The sequence below is a fragment of the Pristiophorus japonicus genome, chromosome 1, assembly GCF_044704955.1.
Source record: "Pristiophorus japonicus isolate sPriJap1 chromosome 1, sPriJap1.hap1, whole genome shotgun sequence".
Classification (NCBI taxonomy): domain Eukaryota; kingdom Metazoa; phylum Chordata; class Chondrichthyes; family Pristiophoridae; genus Pristiophorus; species Pristiophorus japonicus.
In genome coordinates this window covers 512,599,628-512,622,262 of record NC_091977.1, presented here as the reverse complement: position 1 = coordinate 512,622,262, position 22,635 = coordinate 512,599,628, and the positions used below count along the sequence as shown (strand labels likewise).

At 40.1% G+C, this 22,635-nt stretch overlaps 1 protein-coding gene across 11 annotated transcripts in view; it reads right to left on the bottom strand.

Moving 5' to 3' along the window:
- The window catches only part of LOC139277362 (focal adhesion kinase 1), a 759,656-nt gene that overhangs the window by 261,606 nt on the left and 475,415 nt on the right, over positions 1-22,635 (bottom strand). For all 11 annotated transcript variants that reach the window (XM_070895775.1, XM_070895782.1, XM_070895811.1 and 8 more), the window contains 3 exons: positions 19,869-19,946; positions 8,711-8,818; positions 5,258-5,375 (listed from right to left, as the gene is read on the bottom strand). In XM_070895775.1, coding sequence (XP_070751876.1) covers positions 5,258-5,375; positions 8,711-8,818; positions 19,869-19,946 — 304 coding nt within the window. The remainder of the gene's footprint in view (positions 1-5,257; positions 5,376-8,710; positions 8,819-19,868; positions 19,947-22,635) is intronic.

Sequence of the window (22,635 nt, the reverse complement as noted above, 5' to 3'; positions counted from 1 at the left end):
GTCACGGGTTTGGGAGATGCTATCCAAGAAGCCTTGGTAAGCTGTTGCAGTGCATCTTGTAGATGGTGCACACTGCAGCCACGGTGCACTGGTGGTGGAGGGAGTGAATGTTTAAGGTGGTGGGTAGGTGCTGATCAAGCTTATAATAATAAGTAAATGCAATTTATTTACACTGCACCATTTATCACTACAGTCAGATTATTATTTTAAGTTTTAAGATTTTTTTTCCCCATAATCCTGATCTAACTTCCTTCTCAATCCGCTCCCCAAGGCTGGTTATTGCCCAGCTTTGGACATGGCCCTGCTGATTCCATGATAGCACGTTCCTTATGGGAAATAAACTGAGGCAGATGCATTATGGATGCAAAGGATCACAAGTAAATATTGAGTCACAGGGTAAAACAGCTTATCCCAAGAGTCAATTTGGCTTCATTTTTTTTTTAAATACCCGTAGTTACTCATTTGGAGCTGATTGTGATTTTTCATGTATTGCCCAAGAAAGGGGGACATACCAAGACAGAACATTTAAAATCTGTCATCTTGTTTTCTGCCCTAAATATATTGATAGTTTCACAAAAACAGAGGCAGAGTGCGCATAAGCAAGAGGGAGACATCGAGGAAGTTACTGTCTATGATCAGCTGCTGTTTCTGGATAGCAGAATCATTGGCATGGTACCACTCATTCCCCCAATGAATACCAAGACTGTTAATTACAGTAAATCAGGTCAAAAATAAAATCAAAGCTCATCTCAGGAAACTGCTCTCCACATATTTGTTTTCAATTATAGTGCAGACTGCTTGTTATCAATATTCATGAATGCCTTCGCGACTAGAGCAAGTCAGGGACTGGGTATTCTGCGGCAAGTGGCTTATCTCCTGACTCCCCAAAGCCCCCCATCCACCTACAAGGCGTAAATCATGAGTGTGATGGAATACCTTGTGACTAATTGTAGGAGTACCTTAACTACAAGGATTGCAGTGGTTAAAGAAGGCTGCTCACCGCCACAATCTACAACCCTTAAGTCAGCTTCTCATTAATGCTGCTGTTAATGCAAGTGATTCTGAGGGCAAAAACCTATGCTCGCGGCAGAATTACCACCGACAATATGCAGCAGCTGCTATCACTTACATCGGCAAAAAGACTGGTAGAGGCAGTGCTGAGGGAAATAGTCACTATTTCCATACTGATTTTTGTCAGCAAATGCTAACATACAGAAACACTGATGGTTAGCGTGCATAGAAAAAGCAGCCAGATTAGGGTAAATACAGATTGGAAAAAGATGAAATCCAACGACCCAATATCAAGACAGATAATAAAAAAACTATTGTTACAGGAATAAAGGGTGGAAGGATTTAGAAGTTTTAAAAAGCAAAGTAACTTTTTGCAACTAAATATTTGATATACATTTGCAATTGTTATAAAAAATCTATCTATTGAATGAATCAGCATTATTTTAAACATGTTCATCAATGTCAGAATTTTATGGAAGAAAGCCCAAAATAATGCAAATTTACCTAAAATGCAGTAAGGAATACTGGAGTGCAGATTGCCTGGGTAGTGGCAAAAAGTGCACCAACACAAATATTTTGTCTCCATAATACTGCAGCATGTGCTTTAGAAAATTTGGTAAAAACTCTGTTATTGAGTACACAACATACTATTTTAATAAGGTTGAGTTGCCTTTTAAAAGGAAACACAAGCATAAGGAATCAGGTGTGATTCATGCATAACCAGGTTTTGGAAAGGTCAGGTGTGAACGCGAGCTTAAGCAAGGCATTTTTAAATTGAGCATGAAATCTATCTGCAGTGCTCTATTGAGATCAGATATGCCTTCTTAACTTCCCTGGAGTGCATGTATTGAGAATGGTGGTGAAGTATAGCTGGGTGTTGTCAGCATACATATGGAAGCTGATCTCATGTCTGCGAATGATGTCACCAAGGGTCAACATGCAGATGAGGAAGACAAGAGGGCAAAGGGTAGATCCTTGGGGAACGCTAGAGGTAATAGTGCATGAGCTGGAAGAGAAGCTGGAAATGCTCTGGCCACGATTGTACGATTAAGAGTAGAACCAAACAAGGATCGTCTCACTGAACTGCATTCTGGAGGAGAGACATTGGAGGAGGATCATGCAGTCAGCCTTATCAAAGGCAGAAAAATTGAGGCAGACGAGGAAGGATAATGCGGCACATAGAATCATGGAAATTTGCAGCACGGAAGGAGGCCATTTTGGCCCATCGAGTCCATGCCGGCCGACCAAGAGCTATCCAGCCTAATCTTACTTTTCAGCTGTAGGTTACAGCACTTTAAGTGCACATCCAAGTATTTTTTTTTTTAAATATAGTGCCTCTACCACCCGTTCAAGCAGTGAGTTCCAGATCCCCACCACCCTCTGGGTGAAGAAAGTTACCCTTGTATCTCCTCTAAACCGCCCCACAATTACTTTAAATCTATGTCCCCTGGTTGTTGACCCCTCCGCCAAAGGAAACACGTCCTTCCTATCCACTCTATCCAGGTACTTCATAATTTTATTCATCTCAAATCAGGTCTCCCCTCGCCTTCTTTGTTCCAAACCAACAGACACAGCATCTCCAATCTTTCCTCATAGCCAAAATAGTCCAGTTAACATTCTTGCAAATCGCCTTTGCACCCTTTCCAGTGCAATCACATCTTTTCTGTAATGTGGTGACCAGAACTGCACACAGTATATCAGCTGTGGCCTAACCAGTGTTTTATCATCATCATCATAGGCAGTCCCTCGGAATCGAGGAAGACTTGCTTCCACTCCCAAAGTGAGTTCTCTGGTGGCTGAACAATCCAATACAAGAGCCACAGACCCTGTCACAGATGGGACAGACATTCGTCGAAGGAAGGGGTGAGTGGGGCTGGTTTGCCGCGCGCTCCTTCCGTTGTCTGCGCTTGACCTCTTCACGCTCTTTGCGTTGAGACTCGAATAACTCAACGCCCTCCCGGATGCACTTTCTCCACCTCGGGCGGTCTTCGGCCAGGGTCTCCTAGGTGTCAGTGATGATGTCGCACTTTACCAGGGAGGCTTTGAGGGTGTCCTTGTAACGCTTCCGCTGCCCACCTTGGGCTCGCTTACCATGACGGAGCTCCACACAAAGCATTTGGTTAGGGAGTCACGTATCTGGCATGTGAACTATGTGGCCTGCCCAGCGAAGCTGATCGAATGTGGTTAGCCTGGACGAGGACACTGATGTTGGTGCGCCTGTCCTCCCAGGGGATCCACAGGATCTTGCGGAGACATCGTTGGTGATATATCTCCAGCGACTTGAGGTGCCTTCTATACATCGTCCATGCCTCAAATCCATACAGGAGGGCGGGCATTACTACAGCCCTGTAGAGCATGAGCTTGGTGGCAGATTTGAAGGCCAGGTCTTCAAACACTTTTTTCCTCAGGCGGACGAAGGCTGCACTGGCGCACTGGAGGCGATGTTGAATCTCCGCATCAATGTCTGCCTTTGCTGATAAGAGGCTGTGTTTTATACAGTTCAGGCATAACATCCTTGCTCTTGTATTCTATGCCTCAACTAATAAAGGCAAGTATTCCATATGCCTTCTTAACCACCTTATCTACCTGGCCTGCTTCCTTCAGGGATCTGTGGACCTGCACTCCAAGGTCCCTTTGTTCCACTACACTTTTCAGTGTTATACCAGTAAAGTCTATTTCCTTTCTTTGTTAGATCTCCCCAAATGCATTACCTCACACTTATCCAGATTGAATTCTATTTGCCACTGCTCTGCCCAGCGCATTAATATCTTGCTGCAGCTTTCTTCATTATCAACCTCTCAGCCTATTTTAGTGTTTTCTGCAAACTTCTTAATCATACCCCCAACATTCAATTCCAAGTCATTGATATATACCACAAAAAGCAAGGGACCCAGCACTGAGCCCTGCAGAACCCCATGGGATACACTCTCAATCACAGAGAACGACATTGGTGACTTTGGTGCTGACAGGAGTGGAAATATTCCATCAGTGTGTGTTGCAACTAACTTGTTGCATTATTATTTACCCTGTTCACCAACCACTTAAAAATTGAAACAAGTTTTTTTAATTTTCAGCGACTAAATCATTCTCATTCATCAAACTATCAATATTCATCAACAGCACCAAGATAAGATTCATTGATTAGCTTTCATACTTGCTGTGCACCTTGTAAATAATCTAGCTACCGCACTCGCCCACATAACAACAGCAACTACAGATCATGTAAGTAAACGAATTAATTGGCTGCGAAACAATTTGGGAAAACTGAAAATGTATAATAAACAGTGTCCCGTAATTTGCGGTAAGCGACGGCGATTGCCGCTGACCTCAAAGAAAATTGGCCACAGAGACTTGGTTATTTCTGTGGCAAAAACTTGAACTTTCTCAACATGAAATTGTTTGTAGCATTGTCAGTAGGGTTATCCCCAGCATGATGCAGCAGGGACATCATCAAGCTGTCGAAGCAGCCAATCACACTGAAGAATTCTCACAGACAGCAAACCAGGAAATAAAAAGCACCAATTATCTGCACAAAAAAAAATGCCACAGAGAGCAAAATAAAAATTGGGACATACATATAGGGTTAAGGTAGAAGCTGAAATATCATGAACAAACTTGACATTTTTTTTAAAATCGAATAATTTCTTCACATGCGCTAAATCCTGAAGATACAGTCAATTTTAGAGGGGTAATGATGGCAAACACTGACATGTTCGCTGTCATTATCACTGCAAAATCTGGGCCAATATAAATGTATGTTTTCTTCTTTCCTAATACTGAGCATGTACTCTGACTATGCTGTGTAACAAACTGCAAATTGGCAGCTGCAAAGTAAATGGCATCAGAGTGAGGCAGTGTCAGCAACTATGACCTTCATTATAGTGCTGAAATGTGACAGAATCATACTCATCGGTGTAACAAGAGATCATGGTACATCAATTGGGGGATGCAGGATAATTTACAGGGAGTTAATATTTTTCTAGAATTCAACACAGTAGCTAAAGCAGATAATTTGGAAAGTATCCCTTGTATAACAGATCCACATAATTAAGCTGTACTAAAATATATTTTAACCCAGATGTATGCTTTAGAAAAACAAGTCTTCAAAGTATTCCACAATTTCAGATTTTAATGAGAAAGTATAGATGTTGAAGATCAGATGCCTATACTTTCTCATTAAAATCAGAAATGCAGCTGCCAGATATCATATGTAAATATCAGAACGTCAGAGGACACCAAAACTTACCTTTCTGGGACCGAATAATGAATGACTGCATGACTCCATTCACTAGGCGACAATAACCATCTATCAAGTCTGCCATGTTCTCTGCGATGTTCAGCGATGGAGTTGTTATAGTCAAAGGCTGAAAATAAGCACAAAGCAGTGTTATTGTCATAACTTCTCCCAGCTGCCATCAGGACACTCGGTCACATTCTGTAGAAAATGTTAAGGGTCAAAGCCACAACACATCATCACGAACAGTCAACAGGGGATGAGACTTAGCCAATTGCTGTCGCTGCTTCTTGTGTACAAATCACTGACAACTCAGTCACAAGTATTATGCTTCAAAATGACTTGAAATGGATTTTGAAATTTACGATGTTAACAAATATGCCAGCCAATATGATTATGTAATTTTTTAAAAATGAAAATAGTGTTATGAACGAGTATAACACGGGGTTTACAATTCTGTGTAACGAGACATTAGGAGGTAGAAATGGAGGTAAAAAAATTACCAATTTAGCAGGGCTACGCCTCAAATACGTCCTTGAAATTGGCCTCAAGACAATTTTCAAGCGTCTCGTGGACCGGTTTAAACAAGCGCCCCTTGTATATACTAATGTTTGAGGACCTCTCAGCAAAATTCGTCAGCCCACTGAGTGATAAAGCAGGTAGTGGGGCCTGCTCCAGTCATGTTGACAGGATTGCTGCGGCCAAACAAGTGGTCACAAACCCAAAGTATTTTCTTTTTACTTATCTTCCAGTGGAGCCGGGAGGGACTTACTACCAGGACTTACAAATGATCCAAATTGGATCGGGCCACATGGGCAAGATTCCCAATTTCGGGCCAGCCTCAGGGCTCACGGTTTAGGCCTCTGTTGTAAGTGCACCACCAGTTACGCGCCCGAAAACGGACCATAAAGAATTTAACCCTCATGTGTGTACATTTCGGTGATTTGATAAAAAGCTAATCACTATTACAGTACACATAAAAATATGAATGTAAGAACATTTCCTGTTCATCTATTCACTAAAAGAAAATATATTTGATAAAAGTTACTGGACTTGTATGACCCAGCACCATACATGCCAACTAACAAGACTCAGAAAAACTGACCAACAACTTCCAGAAAGTACCGCTTCCATAAAGTTGACAACTCAAAAAATAAAGTACAGCTGAAAAACAGCCCTGACTTTAGGTCTGGGAACATGACCATTGCTTCATGACTACAATTCGTGATTTTTTTTTTTATTACATGAGATTTCAGGATATTTTTTGATATTTTGGGAAACCATTCTTCAATTTCATTTGATGTTCTGTGGAAACTGAAATCTTTGCTTGGAGTCCCAACCACAACAGGAGTTTCAAAGCTCCTGAAGACAGACAAAAGGTTTTTTGATGCAGTTACATCTCCACTGAACAGGAAGAACTGCATTCATAGATCTTAATTATTTAAATTACATTAAGTGCCTTGGAATGGTTTCCTATATTAAAGGCGCTGTATAAAAGTACGTTTTGTTATTAGAACATAAGAACATAATAGGAGCAGGAATAGGCCATACGGCCCCTCGAGCCTGCTCCGCCATTTAATACGATCATGGCTGATCCGATCATAGACTCAGGTCCACTTCCCTGCCCGCTCCCCATAACCCCTTATCGTTTAAGAAACTGTCTATTTCTGTCTTAAATGTATTCAATGTCCCAACTTCCACAGCTCCCTGAGGAAGTAAATTGTTGCCCAGAATTAGGCATGCACAGAAACCTGAATCTTGCGATCTGTCAAGAATCCTCCTCACAGATAGAAACATAGAAACATAGAAAATAGGTGCAGGAGCAGGCCATTCAGCCCTTCTAGCCTGCACCGCCATTCAATGAGTTCATGGCTGAACATGAAACTTCAGTACCCCCTTCCTGCTTTCTCGCCATAACCCTTGATCCCCTGAGTAGTAAGGACTTCATCTAACTCCCTTTTGAATATATTTAGTGACTTGGCCTCAACTACTTTCTGTGGTAGAGAATTCCACAGGTTCACCACTCTCTGGGTGAAGAAGATCATACACATCCAGAAGTAAAGGGCCTCCGCAGGCGGAGAGTTGGGCTGTTTGGCCAATTTCTGCCCAGCGAATGCCCATAAAATTCTTCCGACTGATAAAAAGCAGGCGTATAGCCGGCTTTCATCGCAAGACTTTTAATGGACAGAAAAAACAATTTTTTCCAATAATTTAAACAATTAAAACCTGTAAAATAAAATAAGTTTATTTTTAGACCCATTAAAATATGTAAAAAAAAAATTTTTAATTAAATTTTTGTTTTAAATGATTAATTAAATTCCATTTTGATTGGAAGCCTCCGACCACAATTTCTGCACCATTGTATTCCCCTGTTTTTGTGTCAGTCCATTCTTGGTGAGATCTTTAGACCAGACTACAGTCACTTATGGCTTCAATATGCTGTTCTTCAGAGGTTTACTTTTCAGATTTGATTTGAAAATACACACAAATGAAACACATATAGGCCCTGAATTTGCGGTCGGAGGCTTTCCACAGTGACTCGCACTCCTGGGTCTCTCCAGGTACGCGCAGGTAGATACCCACATGTCCCAGGGGCACATGTGGTTTGCAAGCATCCCTCAGATCACGTGGGCTGGCCCAACAAATTAAAGAAGGGGATCCCTATGTACGGAATCCCCATAAGCATGAATGGTAATACCCCCCAAAATAATGTACACATCAAATAAATTTTTTAAGTACATATTTACAATTAAAATGCTATTTAATTAAATATTTAAAACAAACATTTAAATTTTTGAAAAATAAATTTAAATGTTTTAAAGGGGCTAAAACTAACCGTACCTTATTTTACAGGTGTTTAAATGATATAAAAATAATTGTTTTTAATTGTTAAACTCTTACACTGGTAAAAGCACGCTTTACGCTTTTACCAAGCGCAAGAATTTCACCGGCATTCGCTGGGCAGAAGTTGGGCAAATAGCTCAACTCTCCGCCCGTGGATGCCTTTTTCCTGGGGATGCGTTGGACTATCAAGGAGATTTTTTTCAGATCGCAAGTTCTGGGTTTTTGCGCAATGCCTTCGCGTGCGAAAACCCGGAATTTGCGCAGTCCTTATGGGTACGTACGCAACTCGTAATCACCCTAGGGGGCCGCAAAATACGGGCCAACATCTAGCTGATCTTGGACTACGGATCTCTCCATTTACTCCATGTTAAACTTGCTCAATAACGTTTCATTGCATCAGGTGCTTGGATCCAGCCTTATACAGGTAGGGATTCAATAACAATATAATGCATAGCTAAATGTAAATTGTTTTCCAGACATCTGTAATAGTTGCAGAGCTGGTTTGATGTACTGTTGTGAAGTTAATACTCCAATGAAAGCAATTTTTTCAGAAAGAGAAAACACAAATAAAAATGAATACAGGATAGCTGGCATTCTACACAATTTGACGCTGGAACTTACCTCCGATGCTCCAGCTATTTTTAACTGCAAAGTTCCTTTCCTGTCTTTATCATCACTGTTTGAATACTGAATGGTCTGTACCTGGTTGAAATTGGCCAGGTGAGTTGGCTGTAAAACAAGAAAAGTGTTATTTAATTAGTAAGAACAACTATAAAAGACCATCGTGTGTCCTTCCAACCCACCAAAAAAAACAGATGTCAAAGCTTTAAATATTATACTGTCCGGGATAGAATTTTCCACATACCAAAAAAGACTTATTGTTTTTAAACTTGGAATGTAAAATGCAGGCATCTCAAGTGTAATCAGAAGGCATATGCTGGTACACATATAATGGAAAATTGCTGCCCACTGACTCAGCACCAATGTCCCTGAGGGGTCTATGGTCCCAGATGTAAATATTTCCCAGATGTGAATACAAATAAATATATTGAATGCCATGCTTCAACCTACATAATCTGATGACCAGGTATAGAGTGACATTGACAAATACCTGAAATACCTGGAAGATCATCTATCTGTCCTGCTGGGTGGGAAATGGCACTCATCTATTATTACATACACACATATATATATATATATATATATATGTGTGTGTGTGTGAGTGTATGATTATATACACAATCTCGATTATCATGAGGACTATCATAAAAATAAGAAAATCTGGTAAAGCTGCAGTGACTAAAAAGATACTGAAACTGCTACATCATTTGTATTAATCTAGATATATGACTTTGAAACAAGCCGACATTTGAAAATATGTAAAGTTAGCAATATAAAGAATGAACAGGTAAAATCCAGGGTTAACCTCAGGAAAATACTAGAAATGTGAAGTGGAAAAAATTGACTTTTAAAAATGGAGCTTTTGATTCCTGGTTTCCTTCTTGCTAATGAATAACTTTGTATTTGTACAGCGCCTTTCATGACCTCGATGTCCCAAAGCGTTTCACAGCCAATGAAGTACTTTTGTAGTGTTGTCATGTAGGTCAATTCAGCAACTAATTTGCACACAGCAAGTCCCCACAGACAGCAATGAGTTAATGACTAATGATAATGTTTTAGTGATGCTGTTTGAGCGTTAGGTCTTAGCCAGGTCACCGAGAGAACTTCCCTGCTCGACCACTAAAAAAAATGGGACGTTTAAAACTTCATTTAAACTCATGGAGCTATACATTCAGAAATGAAATAGATGACACTACTAAAAAAAAAGAGTCCATCTCACTCCAGATGGGGAGTCTTATTCAATAAACAGATGAAAAAGTAAACATAAAGCATGCTTGAAAATACAGTGCAGTAAAATTTGTTTAAGGAAATCACAGTTAAAGCATCAGGCTTAAGGACCCAATGTATTTCAATAAGTTGCAATGGTGATTTTTCCATTTTAGGGAATCGCCAATTTCTGTTTAAGAAAATCGTACTGATTAATATATACTGAGATGCAATTTACCACAAATACATTTCTCAGAGAATTCTTTGAACTGTCAATCAAATTTGTGTTTCAATCAGCTATGACACAAAACCAATAGTGAAACCCGACATATCCCGGTCAAAACTGTCTGCACTGTCCGAAAATGACTGTGACCTTGAAAGTGTGTATTATTAGCTTTAGAAAATGGTGATAGGAGAGCGCCTCACAGCACGCTATCCTATCAGGGGCACTCTATTTATTGCATGTACAGAGAGCCAGTCACCCTATTATCAGCAGTTGGGGTCAAAGGACAGGAGGCTTCCCTGAGCGGTAAACCAGCCAAGCAACTACCCAGAGTGGAAACCAGGACTTAAAAAATGCAAGTGCATTCTGATGAGCAGCCAGGTACAATGGAATTCACTTCATAAAAAGATGCAACGCTGTACTCCTGTAATCTATGCTGCAATTATAATTGACCAGTCTTTAACTAAAGCAGCAGGGTCTGGGGGAATTCAATACACTTTATGCTTAAAGAATCAAAAGATCACTCCTCACAGAGATTCCTTTAAATTGACTGGGCTGTATTATAAGCAATATTTTTATAGACATAAATAAAATGCTCCACAAGATGGCGCTCCAAACAAAGTATCACAGTTGTCTGGTTGCAGTTGGAATTGCATATTTAGACCAAAAAATAGCCATTGAAATGCATAGTACTGACTTGCGATCTTTGAACAAATCTATACTGCAATAAATAAGTTTAAGTAAACATTTTGCACATAGAAGAATGTAAAGAGCTCATATTTTGCTTCGATCTTCACAGTGGAAGACACAAAAACCATGCCAAAAATTGCTGGTCACGGGAATGTGGGAAGGGAGGACCTTGAGACAATCACTATCACTAGGGAGGTAGTGCTGGACAGGCTAATGGGACTCAAGGTAGACAAGTCCCCTGATCCTGATGAAATGCATCCCAGGGTATTAAAAGAGATGGCGGAAGTTATAGCAGATGCATTCGTTATAATCTACCAAAATTCTCTGGACTCTGGGGAGGTACCAGCGGATTGAAAAGCAGCTAATGTAACACCTCTGTTTAAAAAAGGGGGCAGACAAAAGACAGGTAACTACAGGCCGGTTAGTTTAACATCTATAGTGGGGAAAATGCTTGAAGCTATCATTAAGGAAGAAATAGCAGGACATCTAGATAGGAATAGTGCAATCAAGCAGACGCAACATGGATTCATGAAGGGGAAATCATGTTTAACTAATTTACTGGAATTCTTTGAGGATATAACGAGCATGGTGGATAGAGGTGTACCGATGGATGTGGTGTATTTAGATTTCCAAAAGCCATTCGATAAGGTACCACACAAAAGGTTACTGCAGAAGATAAAGGTACGCGGAGTCAGAGGAAATGGATTAGCATGGATCGAGAATTAGCTGGCTAACAGAAAGCAGAGAGTCAGGATAAATGGGTCCTTTTCGGGTTGGAAATCGGTGGTTAGTGGTGCGTCATAGGGATCGGTGCTGGGACCGCAACTGTTTACAATATACATTGATGACCTGGAAGAGGGGACAGAGTGTAGTGTAACAAAATTTGCAGATGACACAAAGATTAGTGAGAAAGCGGGTTGTGTAGAGGACACAGAGAGGCTGCAAAGAGATTTAGATAGGTTAAGCGAATGGGCTAAGGTTTGGCAGATGGAATACAATGTCGGAAAATGTGAGGTCATCCACCTTGGGAAAAAAAAACATTAAAAGGGAATATTATTTGAATGGGGAGAAATTACAACATGCTGCGGTGCAGAGGGACCTGGGGGTCCTTGTGCATGAATCCCAAAAAGTTAGTTTGCAGGTGCAGCAGGTAATCAGGAAGGCGAATGGGATGTTGGCCTTCATTGCGAGAGGGATGGAGTACAAAAGCAGGGAGGTCCTGCTGCAACTGTACAGGGTATTGGTGAGGCCGCACCTGGAGTACTGCATACAGTTTTGGTCACCTTACTGAAGGAAGGATATACTAGCCTTGGAGGAGGTACAGAGACGATTCACTCGGCTGATTCTGGAGATGAGAGGGTTACCTTATGATAATAGATTGAGTAGACTGGGTCTTTACTCGTTGGAGTTCAGAAGGATGAGGGGTGATCTTATAGAAACATTTAAAATAATGAAAGGGATAGACAAGATAGAGGCAGAGAGGTTGTTTCCACTGGTCGGGGAGAGTAGAACTAGGGGGCACAGCCTCAAAATACGGGGGAGCCAATTTAAAACCGAGTTGAGAAGGAATTTCTTCTCCAAGAGGGTTGTGAATCTGTGGAATTCTCTGCCCAAGGAAGCAGTTGAGGCTAGCTTATTGAATGTATTCAAATCACAGATAGATAGATTTTTAACCAATAAGGGAATTAAGGGTTATGGGGAGCGGGCGGGTAAGTGGAGCTGAGTCCACGGCCAGATCAGCCATGATCTTTTTGAATGGCGGAGCAGGCTCGAGGAGCCAGATGGCCTACTCCTGTTCCTAATTCTTATGTTCTTATGTTCTTATGTCAGACAGGTCTTCCACACAAATTCACTGCAGCAAACGTCTATGCACAGAGAAGTAATGGGCTCTTCCTAAATGTGAACAACATTTTACTAAATGATACAAGTATTTTGTTTATTGAATCAGAGAAGGACTAAATAAGATGCACTCAGAGGGTGGGGGGGGAGAACATAACACTGACTTTCATTCAGATGGGATTTCGCTGTATTTCAATGTTAAGGTAATAAATTCTCATCCTTGTTTATAAATCCCTCCATGGCCTTGCCCCTCCCTATCTCTGAATTCTCCTTCAGCCTCATTCCCCCCTCCGCCCCCCCCCACCCATCTCCCAAGATGTCTGTGCTCCTCAAATTCTGCCCTTTTGAGCATCCCCAAATATAAATGCTCAACCATTGGTGGCCGTGCCTTCAGCTGCGTGGACCCGAAGCTCTGGAGCTCCCTCCCTAACCCTCTCCGCCTCACTACCCTCCTTTGAGACGCTCCTTAAAACATACCTCTTTGACCAAGCTTTTGGTCATCTGCTGTAATTTCTTATGTGGCTCGGTGTCAAATTTATTTGTTTTGTCTTAGAACACTCCTGTGAAGCGCCTTGGGACGTTTTACTACACTAAAGATGCTATGATAAATAAAAGTTGTTGTTGTAATACAAATATCACCTGGGCCTGAACTGAATTGCACACAAATAAATTGCGGAATTTAAAAGGTATGTGAGCTAAGCCCATCAAAAGAAAGACTTGGATTTATAGAGCGCCTTTCACTACCACCGGACGTTTCAAAGCGCTTTCCAATGAAATACTTCTGGAGTGTAGTCACTGCTTTAATAACCATAACCATTTATGCTCCAGTTTTTGTGATCTTTTACACTGGTTAAAAAGTCCATTCGCCAGAAGCAGTCCCTACCCACAAAACTGGCCATGCCACCCAGCTGGGCATGCCATTCAGGGGTGTTTATCATATTGAGCTCAGAAATGCAGGCGCACAGGCACCCGCGGTCAAATTAATCCATCACTAATGACCTACAGCAGCAGTGACCAGAAGTGAGTTGACTTAGGTCTGTTTGTAATACTGATGCTACAATTACTTCAAATTCAGTTTAAACGAGTCCAAATTCAGTCCATTGATCTGTCCTTGGTATACAAGACCTGTGACTAGCAGTCAATTGAAATCATTGATAGGCCTGTTTCTTCAGCTGCAGCAATTACTTGAACACAATTTCAGTTTAAATGTGTTTAATTCAGTAATCTTGAGGTCCCATGTTACAGTCAATAATCAATTATGTTCAATAACGCCGCTCGATTGCACTGAATCATGGGAGATTTTACAATCGGGTTTATGCAAATCGGAAACCTGGGTGTAACTTTTCCCTGGCAAAACCGGTGCCGGGTCCAGCGCATTTTCACAGTTGCGTCCCGGCAGAAACTCCAGGCTGTAAATTTTTTTAAATAACCAAATATGGAAATCAGAGGCAGCCAACAAAACTATTTTTTTTAAAAAGGTAAAACTGAACAATTTTTTTTCCACGAATCAAGCAAGTTACTTGTTTTGAAGTAAACCTGTGTGTCTCCCTTAGATAACAAAAGAAGTATTCTTAGCCGTAATCTTGCATGTTGCTATTCAAAGAATGGAAGACCACAACAATGAAACAGAATGCTTGATAATACCATCTGAATCATGACAGCCAATTTAAATAATACTGAACAGTGCGAGGAGGATTCAGGTGAGCGAAAATTTAAAAAGTCAAAGAATGAGGAGAAGGCAATATATCAGGGTAGCACTGGGGGGAAATGAAAACCAGAGCATCCCAGGAGGGGACAGAATGTGTAAAGGTGAATCAAAAAGTGGACCCAAAGCAGGAAAAAAATGGTAAAAAAAAACAAATTTAAAAGCTCTTAATCTGAATGCATGCAGCATTTATAACAAAATAGATGAGATGATGGCACAAATAGATACAAATGGGTATGATCTGATAGCCATTACAGAGACGTGACTGCAAGGTGACCAGCACTGCGAACTAAATATTCAGGGGCATTTGACAATTCGGAAGGACAGATAGAAAAGGAGGTGGGATAGTACCGTTAATAAAGGATGAGATCAGTGCGTTAGTGAGAAACGATATTGGCTCAGAGGATCAAGATGTTGAATCAGTTTGGGTGGAGATAAGGAATAATAAAGGGAAAAAAGTCACTGGTGGCCGTAGTCGATAGGCCCCCTAACAGTAGCTACACCGTTGGACAAAGTATAAATCAAGAAATAATGGAGGCTTGTAAAAAAGGAACAGCAATAATCATGGGTGATTTTAACCTTCATATTGATTGGACAAAGCAAATTGGTCAGGGTAGTCTTGAGGAAGAGATCATACAGTGTATCTGGAATAGTTTCCTTGAACAGTACGTTGCGGAACCAACCAGGGAGCAGGCTATCTTAGATCTGGTACTGTGTAATGAGACAGGAATAATAAATGATCTCCTAGTAAAGGATTCTCTAGGAATGAGTGACCATAACATGGTTGAATTTCAAATTCAGTTGGAGGATGAGAAATTTGGTTCTCAAACCAGTGTCCCAAGCTTAAATAAAGGAGACTACAAAGGTATGAAGGCAGAGTTGCCTAAAGTGGACTGGGAAAATAGATTCAAGTATGCGACGGTTGGTGAGCAGTGGCAGACATTTAAGGAGATATTTCATAACACGCAACAAAAATATATCCCAATGAGAAGGAAAGACAAAGAGAAGGGATAACCATCCGCAGCTAACTAAGGAAATAAGGGATGGTGTCAAATTGAAAACAAGGGTTTCTACAGGTACATTAAAAAGAAAAGAGTGGCTAAAGTAAATGTTGGTCCCCTCGGAAACGAGACTGGGGAATTAATAATGGAGAACAGGGAAATGGTAGAGACATTGAACAAATATTTTGTATCAGTCTTCACGGTAGAAGACACTAAAAAAAAATCCCAATAGTGAATAATCAAGGGGCTATAGGAAGGAAGGAAGGAAGGAACTTAATACAATCACTAATGAAGTAGTACTCAGTAAAATAAGGGGACTAAAGGCGGACAGTCCCCTGGACCTGATGGCTTATATCCTAGGGTCTTAAAAGAAGTGGCAGCAGAGATAGTGGATGCATTGGTTGTAATCTACCAAAATTCCCTGGATTCTGGGGAGGTCCCAGCGGATTGTAAAACCACATATGTGATGCCACTATTTAAAAAAGGAGGCAGACAAAAAACAGGAAACTATAGACCAGTTAGCCTAACATAGGTTGTTGGGAAAATGCTGGAGTCCATTATTAAGGAAGCAGAAACGGGACATTTGGAAAAGCATAATTCAATCAAGCAGAGTTAGCATGGTTTTATGAAAGGGAAATCATGTTTGACCAATTTGCTGGAGTTCTTTGAGGATGTAACAAGCAGGGTAGATAAGGGGGAACTAGTGGATGTGGTGTATTTGGATTTCCAGAAGGCGTTCGATAAGGTGCCACATAAACGGTTACTGCACAAGATAAAAGCTCACTGGGTTGGGGTAATATATTAGCATGCATAGAGGATTAGCTAACTAACAGAAAACAGAGTCAGGATAAATGGGTCACGTTCCAGTTGGCAAACATTGACGAGTGGGGTGCCGCAGGGATCAGTGCTGAGGCCTCAACTATTTACAATCTATATTAATGGCTTGGATGAAGGGACCGAGTGTAATGTAGCCAAGTTTGCTGATGATACAAAGATGGGTGGGAAACCAAATTGTGAGGAGGACACAAAAAATCTGCAAAGGGATATAGATAGGCTAAGTGAGTGGGCAAAAATTTGGCAGATGGAATATAATGTGGGAAAATGTGAGATTATCCACTTTGGCAGAAAAAATAGAAAAGAAAATTATAATTTAAATGGAGAAAAATTGCAAAGTGCTGCAGTACAGAAGGACCTGGGGTCCTTGTGCATGAAACACAAAATGTGAGCATACAGTTACAGCAAGTAATCAGGAAGGCAAATGCAATGTTGGCCTTCATTGCATGAGGGACAGAGTATAAAAAGACAAGTCCTGCTACAACTGTACAGGGTATTGGTGAGGCCACACCGAGAGTACTGCGTACAGTTTTGGTCTCCATATTTCCTTTTAGTGCTAACCGAGTTAGTTAACCTCAGCTGAAGCAGTGCAATTGACCTTACTGCTGCTTTACAAAGGCAGAGGAAAGAGAAAAACACAGCAAAAGATCCTCTCTTGGAAAGTAACCACACTTGGAAACTTTTTTTATATTCGTTCCTGAGATGTGGGAGTCTCTGGCAAGGTCAGCATTTATTGCCCATCCTTAGTTGCCCTCGAGAAGATGGTGGTGAGCCACCTTCTTGAACCGCTGCAGTCCGTGTGGTGAAGGTACTCCCACAGTGCTGTTAGGGAGGGAGTTCCAAGAGTTTGGCCCAGCAACGATGAAGGAATGGTGATATACTTTCACATCAGTATGGCGTGTAACTTGGAGGGGGACTTGCAGATGATGGTGCTCCCAAGCGCCTGCTGCCCTTGTCCTTCTAGATGTAGAGGTCACGAATTTGGGAGGTGTTGCCGAAGACACCTTGGCGAGTTGCTGTAGTGCATCTTATACCTAGCACACAATGCAGCCATGGTGCGCCAGTGGTGGAGGGAGTGAATGTTTAAGGTGGTGGATGGGGTGCCAATCAAGTGGGATGCTTTGTCCTGGATGGTGACGAGCTTCTTGAGTGTTGTTGGAGCTGCACTCATCCAGGCAAGTGGAGAATATTCCATCACACTCCTGACATGTGCCTTGTAGATAGTGGAATGACTTTGGGGAGTCAGGAGGTGAGACACTCAATGCAGAATACCAGTGTCTGACAGGCTCTTGTTGCCACAGTATTTATGTGTTTGGATATTAGGCAAGGGCAGGATTGGGTTCACCTGTGATGACCCAACAACAGAATAGTCTGCTGATAGTCAGTGCCTAGGCTCACACAAAAAGGCCACCTTTACAGCCAGTCCCATATAGTTGTACTCCATGGGAGCCAACATCTTGAGAGATGGGAGAAAAGAAGAGAAAACTGGGTGGAAAGGGAAGAAAACAAGTACTTCTGTGAACAAATTCTCAATTCCCAAATACAGATTGAATTCATCAGATGTGATAGAGTGATAATACAGTTTGAAACAGGGATATTTTATTCACTTTATTTGAAGGTAAACACTTTTGCTTTTCCTCCCCTGGTCTTCTTCGGCTATTCACCAAGCTCCCAGGCAACCCACCAAATGCAACTGGGGATAGCCGAGTTACCTTTTCCCAGACCACCAACACTGATGGTTTGAGTTAGGTGCTACAAGATGGTCAAAAGTGCCTTTAGAAAGACTCATTTCATTTTTTCATTGTCGCCTCCCCAAGTGAAGCAGTGAGCTTCCTGCTTCCCTCCAGTGGTATGACTAACAACAGTTCAATTGAATGGGGAAAGTCAAATCAGCATCTCACCACTGTAATCTTAGCATGTATACTATTTTAATGCATCACTCACGTTTCTAGTATATATCTGGGACATGTGTACATTTTTAAAGGAAAGCTCTTTTTTTTTTTAAAGAACATTTTTAGCAGAGCAAAGAGAACAGTCTTCACCAAGGTTTCATTTTGATTTTAGTGATATGAATCAAATTCTTCATTGGGCATGTCTTAACCTATCAGTTCAGATGGTAAACTAAACCTTCTACAGTCGAACTCATCTTAATTCGATGAGGGACAGAAAAAAAATCTTGTTGGAACAGTATCAGATTGCAGAAACACATCTAGGAACTGCTCAAAACCATTAACAGCAAGTACAGAGAAGTAACACAGTTATACTGATAAAACTCAGTGGGTAATGGTCCATATGGTGATACTGAACTCTGCAGATCAGGTTCAAATTCTTGTCTCTGCTGAAGCATAAACAGAAGATATTGTTTCATCAGCATTTGTACCAATAATAGGTGGAATTAATATCATGTGTAAAAGATTTTGCCTATGCTCAAAACAATCTACTGTTTCGCTTTATAAACGATAACAGACCTGCTGTTTTTTCAATCAGTTTTCGACATTTACAATTTTTTTTCTTTTAAATCCCTCACCTCTTCTGATTTGGCTGAACTCACAGGATCGTAGAATTATATACCATAGAGGTTGACCATTTGGCCCATCTGTTTTTGCAGTACATTCCAGATCATAAGTCGCTGTGCAAAAAAAAATCCTCTTATCTTCCTCGCAAATTATCTTAAATCTATGTTCTCTGCCAGTAGAAACAGTTTCTTATTATTATTCAATCAAAACCCCTCATAATACTTAATATGTATATCATCTCCCTTTAATCTTTTCTGCTTCAAGGAGAAAAATCCCAGCTCCTCTGGTATCTCCACATATAACTGAAGTTCCTCATCCCTGGTATCATTCTGGTAAATCTCATCTGCACCTTTTCCAAGGACTTGACACCCTTCCTAAAGTTTGGTGCCCAGGATTTTAGCAACTTGCCCTGCCACCTTCAAAGACTTATGTATGTGAATCTCTCGGTCTCTCTGTACCTGCAACCCTTTAAAATTATATCATTTAGTTTATATTGCATCTCCCATTCTTCTTTCCAAAATGCCTCAATTTACACTTCTCTGCGTTATATTTCATCTGCCATGTATATGTCCAATTCACTAGTCTGTCTATGTCCTCTTGAAGTCTGTTTCTATCCTCTTCACTGTTTACTACATTTGCAAGTTTTGTGCCAGATATAAAGTTTGGAATTAGGTCCCCTATACCAAATTCCAGGTCATTAATATATATCAAAAAGAGCAGTGGATCTAATACCGACCTCTGTATACTTCCCTCCAGTCTGAAATATAACAACTCACCACTACTCTGCTTTCCGTCTCTTAGCCAATTTCATTTTCATGCTGCTGTTGCCACTGCCACTTTAATCCCTTGGGTTTCAATTTTGCTAATAAGTCTAATGTGGCACTTTATCAAATGCTTTATGAAAGTACTTATATATAAAAACTGCAGTACCTGCTTCAACCCTCTCCATTAATTCATTGAAGAACTCAATCCAGTTTGTCAGCCATGATTTGCCTTTAAAACATTTGTGTAGGCTGCCATTTATTAACCCATGTTTTTCCAGGTAAATATTAACTTTGAAATGCTACAATTTTATTTTGGTGGGAGGGGAAAGAAAGGAATACATAGATTATTTTGGTGGAACAAACATTATGAAGTTATGTACCATAGAGCCTTTGTCTGTAAGATAGCTGATGCCTTCTTCAGGTCCAATTGCTAATTCCACCGAAATTATCCAGCTTGACTGTTAGAGTGGAAAAAACACAAAAGTGAATGATAGGAATCGCAGTGTTCAATAAATTCTGCTTTATACTATGCATATTGCAGAATTTGGCTCTTCAAATACCAATAAACTATACATGCGCAAAATAATTACATATATTTAGTATTCTGTCGCCATGGCTGCAGCACAGGCCTACTCACTACGACATTGCTTTTAAATTCCAAACAAAATTAAAACTGTAGAATCAATTTTCAACACACAATCTATTTTACCAACCCATACTTCACTTGCCGATCCTTCTGTACTTACAGCTATTTTGTCTTATATTAAAATTTGGTGAAATTTACATTTGAAAAAAGATATTGCAGCTGTAAACTTGTTTTTTTTTTAAATGAAGAGCATGATGAAAGATATTCACAGAAACTGAGCACTACTTCTTGCATCACTCATGCTCTTCATTTATTACAGGTTCTGCTCACAATAAACTCATTCTAAATGGTCTGCAGTTCCTGTGCCACAATTTTGTACAAAGAAGCTCATAGTTAATTATAAAAGGGAAATATTAGGCAGACAATAAATTTTGGTCATTTTAATGTCTTCTTAATATTCACGACTGTGAATCTCTGTGGACAGAACGTTGCCTTTCTCGACGTGCAATTCATTGTAGCGCTGTGCAATAGGGACTCCCAGCAGAGAGCTGCAGTGATGTCAACAAGCTGTTTAAGCAGCCAATCACATTGAAGAATTCTCACAAACAGCAAATCAAGAAATGATGAGCTGCTTTTATCCCCACTTTTTAAAAATGTTGCAGAGAACAAAATAATGATTGGGACTTTCACATTGTGATAAGATAGAAGTTAAAATTATGATTTTTTTTTAAAAAGAAGTTTAAAAAAAATTATAATTTTCAGCATAATGGAGAAATTTGACATTTCACAAATATAAAAATAGTTTTTCGAGGTCATTACTTTTTTAAAGCAGTCAATACACTGTTAAAAACACCAGTTACACCTATTCCAACAAGGCTCAACATTTAATGGGTATTTAACAGCGATATTAGCGCGGAAAAGACCAAGTTTAATTGATTACCGGCTATGGGGGAGGAGGGCGCGGTGTGGATCAGCCCACAGCGCAGCCAGTGTCGGAGAAGTGAATGACTGACCTCAACGTCAGGACTTCCACGTTTAGATGCGCATGCGCTAACTCCTGAAGTTGCAGTCAGTTTCAGAGGGACTTCAAATGCTGACAGTTTGCTGTCATTATCCACCGCAAAATCCAGGCCATAGTGTTCGTCCCCAATTGAGAACTAATTATAATTAATTTGGCTGATAAGTTTATTGCTAAGCTATAACACATTTGATACTACAACTGAGATTTCAAATACAAAAACATATACCTGCCTTGTATCTAGTATATGCTCTGATTCATAAAATCAATTTATCAACCATACCACACTACACATTTTTGCCTTTCTTTTTTAATAAAAGTCCCTTATTTGTACAAGACTATATTTCCATCTACCTTGTTTACTCGTTGAAATGTTTTAATAGCTCTGAAACATGATATATGCTATAAGTTATGGCATCTATGCGAATGAATCCTGTTTGTGATTTAACACAATCAAAATTCCCAACATTGTGCAAATAAATTGTAACACCTGGATTCCCATCCATTGCTGAAATATTTTACTAGATCTGCAAGGATGTTGAATTCTTGTTTTAGCAGTTGATATATAATTAATGTCCTACTACTGCATCCCCAGGTAACACGATTGATGCATTGAAAAATGTGAAGTAATTGTAAGTAGTGCATAGTGAGATATGCACAAGTCTGAAGACTAGAGTTTCCACCCAGTCAAAAGATTACCTGCTAGGTGAACACTCTTGTCATCAAGAATCATGATAGAGGGCAGGGTGTGGAACAAAGGTACAAATGGACAGAAGTATTCATAAAACCTCGTGAATTAACACAAGGCACCAAGAAAAGGTTTTAGGTGAAACGGCTAATACAAAGAAATGGCAGTTTTCAGTTATATTGGGTGAAAAAAATTTAATAATGTAATAAAGACTGATAAGTCCAATGGTTCTAATAATGTGCTAATTTTTTAAAACTTCAATATTACTCAAAACTGCCCCTCCTGAAGTCAGCTGCTTATATGTCGTTATTGGTTTACCAACTAATCAAAATAATCTGAAAGTTTTAGTAGCAACCAAATTAAACCCTGAACTCAACAAAGAAGGTTATGTCTGGGGACATGTACATTTCTGGGGACATGTACATTTTTTATTTACATTGGAACTCCTTTCTTGATTTTTTAAATATGAGGACTCAATTGGCAAGGAAGTATGCAGGGAGAGAAGTTTGTTTGTAAATGATGGTGGAAAGATGTTGAAGTTAAGTTCATCAGCAAAGCTTGTGTTTTTTGGTGGTATGTGATCAAGAAAACAATTAAAATGACATAAATGGTTTGTGTAGCATAACTGATGAATGATAATTGAACAATAAATAACAAATTAACAATAAGGAACAGATTTAGAGTGCTACAAAGGTTCACCAGACTGATTCCTGGAATGGGGGTATTGTCCTGTGAGAAGAGATTGAGACGAGACCTATATTCCCTAGAATTTAAGTGAGAGGTGATATAATTGAAACATATAAAATTCTTTAGGTGCTTGACAGGGTCGATGCGGGGAGGATGTTTCCACTGGGT